Consider the following 12,702-nt stretch of genomic DNA (forward strand, 5'->3'; position numbering starts at 1 on the left):
TCTCGATGTATTTGTCTGGATTACGCTAAGGGGAATGTTAGTGTTGTCTAATAACAGCTTCAGATTTATCAAGGGATTTGTGTGATTAATTCTCAAGCAAAGTACAGAGGATAGATTAAAGCTCAGTCTGTGTGGTGGGTCTATACCATTCCTTGTCCTCTATAATTGGTTCTGGGGGAGGCTCTCCTCTTTCCCCCTTGTCGTCCTGATTGTTGAAGGCTCTAGTGTTTAGGCTCTCACCCTAGGGCAGCTGAAACCATTTCCCATCACTATGATGCATGAACAAGTGTCCAGGAAGATGGTAAAATCTCCCGGTTCACACTCTTGCTCCTCTATGGAAGCTGCAGAGATGTGGCCACTTGCTTTTCTCCCCTGGTGACCACCATTGTACTCTTAGTGCTGGATTTTTCTCCCAGACCTCTGCCAGGGCTTTGGTGCCCCGACTGTGGCCCAGTAGGAAGAGCAGTGAACTGGGACACAGGTGACCAGAATTCTGGTTTCAGCTTCAAAATCGTCCAGCTGGGTGGACTTGTCAATTCTCCTGTCTTGGCTCTGTCTCTCTCATCTCTCACCTGCACAACTTTATGGCACTGGTCGTGATTATAATTAAATAACTGTCTGTGTGATTGTTCATGGCCCATCTCCCCAGCTAGACTTGGAGCTCCAAGGTGAGGGGCCCATGTCTGTCTCGTTCATTTGTCATCATCCTGGTGCCTAGCACAGTCCGTTGACATTGATCTGTGTAATGAATATGTGTCAGTGGAATGAACCTGTAAAACGAAAGGGATGGGTCTGCTTGACATCCTCAAGCTCTTCCACTGCTAAAATTCCCCGTCTCCTCCGCTCTCTCTGTTCTCTTTGAAACAATCCCATAAACACTCCCCATCCCCATTTTTATGTCTTTACTATTTTTTAACTGTAATACCACAAATGTTACAAGACAAAAATGATGACTAATAATAATTATAACTCAAAAAGCATCTTTTCAAAACATAAAAATGTGAAGTTCCTTCTAGGGGCTCCCCCTCTGCTTGCTTAATCTCTGTTGTTTCTGGTAGCCGAATGCCACCTTGCCTGGGTCCCTGAGTCCCCTCTGGAAGCACCTGCAGAATCACATTGAACCCTTCAGAATGGGACTGGCACGAATGAGTAGATGACATGCTTGGTTCTCAGACTCAAAAAGCATTCTTTTAGGTTCGAAGCAGATACCGTATTAATTTCACATCACCACACACCCTTGCTTTACGAAGGGAAGACTCACCTTTGCTCATTTTTTGAAAATGAAAGGGAGGGGTGTAAGGGAAAGCAGAAAAGCTGACAGGGGCTTAATAGTGAGAGAGCCTTCTGTTAGAGCTGCTCGCTTTATCCTGAGGTTCCCCGGGTCTCTAGAAGACTTCTTTTCTCAGGGCAAGGATGCTTGCGGAAGCATCCAGTTAAAAGTCCCCAGCTAGCGTGAGCCAGTCTGCAATCCCCTCCTTCTCAAGCCCATGGCAGGCACTGCTAACTAATCAGGACCCCCTTTTCTTTCCAAGCCCATATGCAGCCTCAGACTCTTTCTTAACACATTACTCCAGGATGTCACCAATCAAAAAAAACCAAAACTCATGTGTGCTGAGCATGATGCCAGGCAGATCGTTAGGCATTTTATGTGCATTTGCCTCTTTTGATCTTCTTAACAACTCTGAAATTGATATGACTCCCATTTTACAGATGTAGTTTAAGTGTCTTAACCAAGGTCACATAATAAATAGCAAATTTGGTGTTTAATCTCAAAGCCGACGGTCTTTCTGGTGCACTATGTGCCTTCCATGGAGATCAACCCTCAGGGGTGTCAATCTGATCACTGTCTGGTTTTTGGTGAAATGTTCTTATAAAATTTTCTCCACTTAATTGTTGTTGTCCATCCTCTGGGGGCCACTTCAAGGTTTCTCCAGCAAAGAGTTTGAGGTATTCTCTGTCAACCCCAGGTCCCCCATTCGTGCTAAGTGTGAAAATAGATGACCACATACAGCTGCCCGATCATGTTTACGTACAATCTTGGTTTATTAGATTTACTAACTGCATCACCCGCAGTTATTTTGAGCCTCCAGTGCCTAAGTCAGTGTCTGAAATATAGTAAGTGGTCAATAAATGTTAGCTATTTCGAATCGAACCAGACACAGAGGATTACTATGGGAACAAAAAGGGTAAAGATAAAGACTTGTGATAAAAAGAAGACTTCCCAGCTGTTCTGAGAATCTTAAAGTGAGCCTTTCTCAAACTGTGATCTGTGAGCTTTTTGTTTTACGGAGAGAAAAGTGTCAATTGCTTCAGAAACATTGGGAAAATTGCACGCAAAACCCTTCTTGGACCTTGCAATGTATCTTAGTATAGGTAAGGCTTTCAGAAATCTTACTATAGAGATACTTGATTACCTTTCTTTTCCTTACTGTTTTCTAAATTTATTTGACTACAGAATTTTGGGGAAGGGGCAAGGAACTCCTAGCCACATCTTGCTGGACGTTGTATTTTTATGGAATTCAGTTTTGGATATGTTGCTCCAAATTACAATCCTTTCTCTGAAATATGTGTTCTGGGATCCTGCCCAGAAGCAGGTGTTGGGGACACTCTAACATACTTAATTACTATCAGCGCTTTCCATCAGTTTTCCACACCAGTTTCTTGAAAAGTTGCCCCATGTTTCATAGGGCGATTGATAGATTTGGGTGGTTAAGCTAGTGAGGGAAGAACTAATAGAAAATAGATAGATGGCACTGTGGGGGAGGGAAAGGGCTTTGGATTCAGAGAAGCTGAGTTTAAATCCTGGCGACCACTTATGAGTTGAGTGGACTTGGGGACATTAACTTCCCTGAGCCTCGGTTTCCTCGTTTATTAAGTGAGGATAGCCAGGGGATCTATGTCGGTATCTACATCAGAACTAAATGAGGTCATATGAATACAATGCTGCCCCAGGTGCCTGACACGTAGAGGCCTTCGGTAAATAGCAGAGATTAGAATGGGCAGTGATTTCTGCCCTTGTCTTCTAGGTCACTTTTTTGTATTTCTTTTATAATATCATTGTGAATAGAGACCCTACTCAATCTTCTTTTTGACACCAGGATCTAGCATAGTAACTAATAAGAAATTGCCCCTTGATTAATATTTCTGGAGTAAATAGATGAATCTTGTAGCACTTTATTGTTTGTTTACAAAGGGCTTCCATGTTAATGGTCTCATTTAAACCTCACTGCAACCTGGTCAAATTAGTGTCACTGTTCTCACAAGTTATGGATGTAAAAACTGAGGCTCAGAGAGGCTGAGTGAGTTATCCAAGGTCACACAGCTAGTACTAGGCTGACAAGTTCGGGCTCAGAATCAGGGCTTCTGTAAGCAAAACGTGGCTTATACACATCATAGTCAGCCTTTAAAAAGAAGGAAACTCTGACACAAACTCTGACACAAACTCTGACACAAACATAACATAGATGAATCTTGCAGATGTTGTGCTAAGTGAAATAAGCCAGTCACAAAAGGACAAATCCTGTAAGATTCCACTCTTGTGAGGTACCTAGAGTAGTCACATTCATAAATACAGAAAGTAGAATGTGGCTGCCGGAGGTTGGGGGTAGGAGACATGGAAGTTTATTGTTTGAGGGGTATAGAATTTCAATTTTTCAGGTTGCAGTGAGGTTTAAATGAGGTGAAGAGTTCTGGAGATGATCAGTGGTGATGCTTGCACCATAATATGAACGTATTTTATACCACTGAACGGTACACTTAAAAATGGCTAAATGGTACATTTGGTTATGTGTATATTTTACAATGAAAAAGATTTAGGAAAACAAAACAAAGAACCATGGCCTCTCATTCCAAACCCAGGGCTCTTTCCTGCTCTCCATTACAGCTCCCCCTACAGAAGAGCTGCAGTGGGCCTCTTCTTCCAAGGCTCTTCTTGTATTGAATTGTAAAATTTGCAGAACTCACCACCTCTGAAGCCCCCGGAGACTCACTTGCTTTTGTCAGACCATACTTCCAATGGGCATAAGCCCTAAGGAGTTAGTCTTTCCAGATTTCTAGAAAGCAAGGAATTCTTGGAAAGAGGGAAGATCCTCTTTTCAAGGAAAACACTCAGGCCAAGTAATGCAATAATTTTGATTTTGCTAGCTTCGATTAGCACTTCCTTTGTGCAGGCTCCTTCCCCGTGCTTTTGCACACATTAGCTTCTTATAATGCTTACATTGGTCCTACATGATTGTCCCCATTTTACAGATGAACTCACAGAGGTTAGTTAACATGCCCAAGATCAAATACGCAGTGTGCGGAAAAGCCAGGATTTTTACCCAAGTCTTCCTGACTCCAGAACCCTGTGATATCTGTAGGAGGTAGGGAAAATGAAGATGTCTGCATCCAGGCTGTTTTTCTAACATGAGGATTGACTGATTTCTTGCCCCTCCTGTGATGCACTCCTCTCTGTCTACTAGATGCTGGGACATCCTCTCATTTAGGTCAGTTTCTCTCTTGATTTCCTGGTGTTCTCTGAGCCGCAGGTGTGTGCCTTTCTCTCTGGTGGGTCACTATCATTTGGGGAGGTCAGCATCCATTTCTTTACTTAGTAAGATAGCATTTGGGCCCTGTGCTCTGGCAGTGTCCAGTCTGCTATGAGGACTTTTCTGAAGCCCTCATCCTGTTGGGTGGGAACCTATTGTAGGTGTCGACCTCATGACCTAAGGCTGGGAAATATTATTTACCCAGAGATGCTTCTGTTTGTAAGGCTTAAGTAGCTCCATAGGAGCTCAGTTTGGCACTTTCAGTTTGTAAGGGATTTGTCAACAAGCCAGCAGAGACCTTAATAACAGTTTCAGGAAGATTTTTTTGAATGTTTATTCCGTGCCTGGCGTTGTGCTAAGCACTTTGTATGGATCATCTCATTTGATCCTAACATTCATATAAATTAGGTACAGTCAGTTCTGCTATAACGCGTGTTTTGAAAATGCAAATCTGTTCCAATGCAATTGATATATTAGGGAACTATTTGAGCATAATAATTGGCTTTGATTATGCATGATTTCATGCATAAACACTAGGTGAAGACAGAACACTGCAGCCAGCTGAATCAAGCGGTGTAGGAATACACAAAAACACACCTCGAGCACGTGCCAGCTGTTTGAGTTACCGTGTGTGTTATGGGCCACACCCATCCACACTTGGTGTGATCATTTCAGATGATCTTTTCACTACTTTGCAACAATTCGCAAGCTTCCCACTTCTACAAGCAGACTTCCGGTCTTTTTCAAGTGCTATACTTATTGTAGTATTTATATATTTCTTAACCATTTAACATGTATAAAATGGTTCCTATCTTTTTGTGTATTTAGTACTTACTTATTTAGTATTTATTTATTTATGGGACAGTAATGTGCATGATTTCATAGGGCTGTCGTGAGGAGAAAATGAGTTAATACATGGAAAGCATTTAACAGTAAGCACTCAATTATTTTTGTATGTCCATTTTGCAAGTATGAAACAGAATTTTTAAACTTGCAGTCTGTCATTCTTCTATCACACCAGCAACTTGTATCAGTCTACTGAAGGACACTGTGAGATACCAAAGCACAACACAATTGTTACTCTTAAAGATATGAACATAGAAAAAATTAAGAACTGTAACAGTGGAAGTTATTTTCATTGTCTTTATTATGTGTCACTGATGATGTTTTGGGGTGTCAGGCCCCAAACCCATTTTCCTTATAAGCCTTGTGGTTTTTACTATGCAATTTTGCATAGCGCGGTAGCGCGGTGACTTTTAGGAATGCATAAGTGCTGCTAGCAGAACTGACTCTACTACCATTATTCCCATGTACCTAAAGAGGAAGATGAAGCAAACCCATTTGACAAACAAGTGCAAAGCCAGGATTCAAACCCTAGGCTGTCTTATCCCCATGTCTGTGCTCAAAACCCCTAAAACATAAAAAAAGGGTGATGTCTGCACTGATCTCTGATCGTATCTTAAACAGACTGCCTCTTCCTCCAACTGTCCGTCAAGCACTGGTTCTTCAAGCCAGAGCCACTGCAAGTATGTCAGAGCCCCTCAGGTATTCAGGCACAGCAGTGACCTGGCCCACAGGAGCGCCATCCTTCTTCCTTCCTGCTTTTCATCCTGCTCCTCTTTCTGCTGCTGCCTTCCCAGGCTGGCTGGCACCTGACACAGCAGCTACCCCTCCACTTCATCTCGCAATCTGGAGTTATTAGCATCAAAGAACAAAAGCAAACAGCACCAGGGCTTGGGGGGCTCAGTCTTCTACAAAGGCGGATAAATGGGCTCTGTGTCGGGGATGAAGCTAACACCACCTGGCCTTTTGTGGAGAGACAACTCTTCCTGTGTTTGAAGAGCTCAGACACTGACAGCCGGAAAGAGCCCCAGAACGCAGGAAACCCAGCCCCTTCACTGCTGGAGGTTTGCTTTGGCTCTCAACTAAAAAAATCTTTTCTGTATTTGTTCCTGAAGGAGAGGGAAGAATCTTGTGCTCATTCTCCCCAGGGGCAAGAAAGGATAGGCGGCTGGCGAGATGCAATGTTTGCTTTTTATTTCTTTTTTTTCCTTTTAATGTTGTAGTTGAGTGTAATGCTCAGTAGAAGGCCTGCCCTGATATTTGTGGGCCTGGGGCAAGAATATGCATGGAGGCCACTGGGCAGCCTCCCCTCTCTCCACCTTCAGCACCACAAAGGCCCACATTTGCATGGACACCCCGCCTGCAGAAGTCCACAGCTGCTACAGACAGCTTCCCCTTGGCCATTTCTTGACACTAGAGTGCGTACATCAGGGGTTTGGGTTGCTTTTGGGAGAATAGACCCTGGGAAGAGGTCAAAACCCGTGTAGATTAGAGCAACTGGGCAAGGAGTTCTGAGTAGTGGTATGCACGCTACAAGGGGGCCATGGCAGGTGTTGCTTGTTCTAGGTGGGAACATCCATTTGGCCCTGTAGACTAACTTGTTCCTGTGGTGGGATGTGGCTGCAGAAGGGCCAAGAACAGGTTCGTCTAAAACGGACAGCCCAGGTCTCAGGCTCCAGTTATCCAGGGCTATGGTTGTACTGCTTTGACCCCACCCCTCTACCTTGGTCTGTGTCTTTTTCTCACTTCTGGGAGATGCCCGATATTCTTATCCCTAATTTGTAACTTGTCCTGGTTTGAGACTATTTCTTTTATTCCAAAGTGTAGCTTGACCCTTCTCTGATGTGCTGCTCTATGAGGGGTTTGATAATGACAGAGCCTCCTCTCTGGATCTTAGTTTTCTTATCCGTCAAATGGGATGAATAGTGTTCCTACCTGTTAGGGTTGTGGTGAGAATTACATAAGAAGATGTATGTAAAGCACTTGGCACAGTGCCTAGCACATAGAGAATGCTGAATAAATTGGAGTTTTATTGTGATTAGTATGGCTTTGTGCCAAGGACATGTAGACATTATCTCATTTTATCCCCCTTGCCCCGCCGCCCCTATATTCACTCTTTGACATGTGATGCTGGACATAGTAATTGGCTCAGAAATAGATATTTGACCTAAGCCAAACCAATGAGAGACTTCCCAGGAAATTTTACTAGAATTACCAGGAAATAGGCTACTCTCTCTTCTCTAGAGCTACTGGATTTTATTTTTGTTACCATATGAAGAGAGCTCACCTGATAATGAGGCCAACCCAGAAGAAAAAAGAGTTTCTAGACATAGTAAAGGGATGAAGACAGACTCAGTCAAATCTCAGCTTTGTCCCTCTGTGCACAGGCACATGCCTTAACTTCTGTGAGCCTCAATTTTCTCGTGTAAATGGAGATACAAATAGATCTATATCAGTGAGTTGTATCAATTGAGATGATCTAATTATCATTCAATACATATTACTGAGCACCTGTTATAGGCCAGGCCTTGCTTAACTACTGGGCATATAAGCCAAGAATGAAACAGACAATACTCTTGCTCTCATGAAGTTCGTGTTTTAATGGCGGATAGAAACAATAAAAACATAGACCCATCATATAATGTCAAATAGTGATTAGTGCAATGATGAAAAGAAAAGCAGGGTAAGTGGCAGGGGAGGGTCCTTGTTTTAGAGAAGGTGAGTAAAGAAGGCCTTTCTGGAGAAGTAATACCTAAGCTGATACCAGAAGAAAGTGAAGAAGAATCTCACACATGCCTGACAAAGACTGTTCAGGCAGGGAAGCAGCAAATGCACAGAATCGACGCAGGACCTGATCAATTAGAGTTAGTTGCTCTACTGTTGTGGCTGGAGGACTGGGGACTCGTTCACATAACCTAGCAACTTCCCTCTCCCGTCCTCCTTGCTCTGGCTTTTACACTGACATCGATGGATGGTAGCTGATCAAATATTCGTGAGGCGTGGGGGCCAATCCTGATGAAAACAAATTCTGGCCCAGTCTGCAGCCACCTCTGTTAGGAATGCCATGTGCAAACCAGGAATAGGGGAGAAAACCAGGAGAGGAAGGATTTGAAAGCTGCCGCCACCCTTCACCCACTCTTGTTGGCTTCACAACCAGGGAGGAAGTAAATTAGGGCATTCCCGCCTCCACTCAGTACCCCATGGACACTTATTGCGCATTCAACAACTTCAGCCACAAGTGCGCAGTGGGATCGGCATGGTTAAAGTTCAAAGGAACTTGAGGAGATTTAGTTTTTCCAACTGCAGGAGGGAAAGAAAGGCCCCTCATCCGCTGCTGTTGCATTTGCAAAGTATAGTTTAGCGGGGGATCCTTCCCGCTTTATCCTTCGTTTGTACTAGATCATGACAAGAGGCAGGAGTCTAAGATTCCCCCACTGGCCACTTCCACACCCACCATGTCCCTAAAGGAGCTTTGGGGGGTGTGTGGGCTGGGCTGGGCTGTACAACCAGCTTCCTGCAGGCAAGGCCCAGCCAAACCTCCCGGGACCCCACCTGGTGAACTCTGCCTTGGGTCTGACCTATTTTCTAGGAGAGAAAATAGAATATAGATTTAAATGCAGTGGAGCTCTGGAAAACTACAGACCCAGCAGTGTGAGAAAATAAAACAGCAGGAGGGAGCTGGGAAGTGCTGGCATGGCTGAGGATGCCATCTCCCCGGGATCGATCACTGGCATAGCTGAGGATGCCATCTCCCCGGGATCGATCACATCTGGTTATCAACAGCCTTTTCTTCTGCAATTTGCCCCCACTATTTATCTATTTAAAAAATTGATATACACACATATTTACATACATATATTTGCTCTTGCCAATTCTGGGGCCCAGTGCTGATCCCCAATACGCAGACCTCAGGCTGTATAACAATAGCAACCACAGAGAGAGGGCACCCTGAATATGATCACCTTGGAAGTGGGAGGCAGCAGGACATGGAGTTAAGGGAAAGTCTTTCCCTTTCCCAGAGCAACATCTTAAGATAGACTTCTTTGTAGTGTGACCGCAGGAAAGGAGTGTGTGTGTGTGTTTGTTTTAAATACCCACGTTCTCTCATATATGAAGATAATCAAATTACCAGTTAACACTGAGGACTTTCTGGGTACTAGATACTGTTCTAAGCTCCTCACAACAACCCTAGGAGGTAGGAACTATTATCACATCTATTTTTATGGATAAGGGAAAGTGTAGGTAACTGCCACAAAGTCATACATCCTGTAGAACCAGAGCCTGGATCCTGGCAATCTAGCCAATGGATTCCTATGACCTGGCCTGAGTTATGTGCCGACTCTTGGAGCTAAGGTGGGGATAAGGGTCATCTCTACCAAACCACATGAATTAAGGGTGAGAAAGGAGGTTCCTCAGAAGATGACTGGGCTCACTACAAAAAGAAGGGGAAAGGGATGCTGGACAGACAGTATAGCAGATGGATACTGTTGAGATTGTGATCCTCATGTGTCCATCCCCCTGCCCTATGTCATTCCTGCCTTTGCCGTTTTATTCTGTTGGTCAGAATTGAATGCAGAGATTCAGGTAACTCACTGTTTCTTTGGACAGGGCCCAGATGATGCTGTGTTTCTCTGTTCTTCAAATTGGACATAATACTCAGAATTGCCTTCAAATCAGTGTCACAGCCAGGAACCGTGCTAGGACCTGGACCTTCTGCTGAAGGGAGTTTTTCTTGGTGGCCTTTTTGGCCTTCTTTGGCAAGAATGGATGCTGTATTTTTTTTTTTTCTTTTCTTTTCTTTTTTTTTTTTATGCAGAGGACTAGAACTGGGCCAGAGTAAAGCTCAAGAAGGGAAAACACAAAAAATAAGAATGGAATTTGTTTTGGCTCCAGCTTCTGCTTACTTAGAACCTGTTACTCCCTGTTACCCCACTTCCCACTGAAGAATAGGGAAGGAGGAGGGGTGGCCCCATGAAGGGAGGGCTACAGCAGACATCTGCACTCAAGTAGAAGAGTTGAACCCAACCCACCGAAAAAAAAAAAAATAGAGCTTAATTCCCGTGGTCTCTTGATGTTTCCAGGGAGCCATCTGGTCAACATTTTTTTGGTAATTCTGTCTGGTAATTCAAAATGATAGCAATCAAAGCAGCTAACATTTATGCAGTGTTTGCCTTGTACTGAGTTAAGTGCTTTACAAGTATTTAATCTCATTTAATTCTCAGAACACTGTCATGAGGGAGGCTCTCTTATCTTTCCATTTTATAGCTGAGGAAAAGCACTCTTAGAGTTTAGTGATCGACCCAAGGCCATCTGGCAGGCCGGGATTTGAACCCAGAACTATCTCCAAAATTTAGGATTGTAACCACAATGCCCAAATGGACAACTTAGTATTAAAAGAACTTTGGGGTTCCAAGGTATCCTGACTCCCTTGGTTCTTAGTGCCCCCCCAAAATTGAGTGTTTCTATGTACAGTGGTGGTGACACTCCCACTGCGGAATCGAACCACATGGAAATAGTTTGATATCTTGTTTAATGAAGAGGTATTTTAATGAGGCTCTTCTAGGCAATCCATCAAGCATAGTTAATGGCCCTGCTTAGTTATTTATGCAGAATGTTTTTTCTTCCCACCTCTTCTATTTTGCCTCTTTTCTTCCTCCCTGCGGCCACTCCACCCTTAAATCTAACAACTCACCAGAAAACCTGAAAGGAGGTGTGGCTGAAGAATGATTCAGAGCTCTCTAGAAGTCTCTTTGGGCGGATACAGCTTCTAGGAAATACAGGGCGTGGGCTGGAGAAATGCTCAGCCGTTGCTATGGGGACGCCCCTTCCAGATGCTGAGGCACAGCTCAGTTGGGTAAGGGCCTGGATTTTTCTGGAACAAGAGCCCTAAGGAACTCACTTGAAACTTTAGAGATCTGATAACAGCAAATTAGAGGCACAGAGGATAACTTATGACTCACTCATGGGGTAGCTGGGAGACACTTATCCAGCTCCCCTCTGGCTTCAGGGTGCTCACTTTAACTTGCGAACAGAATTCAGGTTCCATGTGCCCTTGAGGGACCTGAGTTTCAGTTGAATGAATGTTGAACTTGGTGGGATTCAAGAGATCAAGGATCTTCTCTAAGCTCTGTCCCCAAATCTCTTCCATCCTCCATCTTAACAAAAGAGAGTTAAACTAGATAATGTCTATGGTTATCCCAGACTCACCATTCAGTGATTCTAAGTGAGTCACCCAGGATTACTGGATAGCCAGTGGTTTCCTAAAGCAGCCCCCTATTCCTTCTCCTCGGCTGTAGTATATCCTCTCAGGTCAATGCTCTGGGCTGCTCTTGGTTTGGCTTCTCCACAATGATTCTGTTTTACATTTGAGGGAAGGAGAAAGAGATTGTGTTCATAGAGATGATGGGAGTAAACTGGTCTTCATTTTTGAAAGTTCATTGGCTTAATTCAAATGTCAACCTTCCGAGGGCTGGATGTTTATTTGTAGATGTCAAAGGTGATTTTAAATGGCAACTCCTGTCATTAATGATGCGGTGAAAAGCAAGGAGAAAAATTAGAGGGGGAGTCAGAATTTCAATTTGTCTGGCAGATGATCTATTCACACATAATCTCATGCACACACACACTGCTGTCTGTGATGAAGAATGGTCACTGGGAATACTGGGGAGGGAGGGAATTATAAGTGTTTTGAGATCTTGTGTCATTCAGTCCTATGCAATAAACAACGATGCAACTTGCTCTTAATTCTTATGCTTCTTTTTCTTTGTTCCTCAAGGCAATGGATTATTATTTTTTTTTCTCTCTGCTGGGAAACTTTGCTTGACTTCATGTTCAGTGTTCTGAATCTGAAGGGGAGAAAGATTTGCTTGCGTGTTGGTATGCACAAATCAACCAGAATATTTTAACCAATATTCTTTCAGGATTCCAGTTTGCTTGGATCTTTGGAGTCCTATCTGATTCCAGGATGATGTCTTTCCGGACAGATGTGAAGCTCATCCCTCTTGCTACATGCACAGTGAAAAGGGAGCCTGGCCCCTCGGCTTGCATGGGTGGTTTTTGGGTGAAGGTAGAGAGCTAAGTGCTCAGAAGCTGAGCACCTTTGGGGTCTTGCATGAACTTGATAGTCATGCAAGGGCACATTGCATTGTGTGTGTGTGTGTGCTGCTAACACTCTTCTTCCTTTTTCTCTCCCTCTCTCTCCTCTCCCTTTCCCTCTCTCTGAAAATGCTGCCACAGATGTCAGTCAAGGTCCAGGTGAGTCTTTGTGTTTGCACAGCTGCTGTGCACATTTACCCTCTGTCAGATTGTGCATGGTTTGACTCTGAGTGAGACC

At 43.8% G+C, this 12,702-nt stretch overlaps 1 protein-coding gene across 1 annotated transcript in view; it reads left to right on the top strand.

The window, feature by feature from the left end:
* NRXN3 (neurexin 3) overlaps positions 1 to 12,702 on the top strand; it is a 1,427,156-nt gene that overhangs the window by 21,752 nt on the left and 1,392,702 nt on the right. Inside the window, exon 2 of the mRNA XM_023528800.1 lies at positions 12,606 to 12,623. Coding sequence (XP_023384568.1) covers positions 12,606 to 12,623 — 18 coding nt within the window. The remainder of the gene's footprint in view (positions 1 to 12,605; positions 12,624 to 12,702) is intronic.

The sequence above is a fragment of the Pteropus vampyrus genome, unplaced genomic scaffold, assembly GCF_000151845.1.
Source record: "Pteropus vampyrus isolate Shadow unplaced genomic scaffold, Pvam_2.0 Scaffold32, whole genome shotgun sequence".
NCBI classification, from domain to species: Eukaryota; Metazoa; Chordata; class Mammalia; order Chiroptera; family Pteropodidae; genus Pteropus; species Pteropus vampyrus.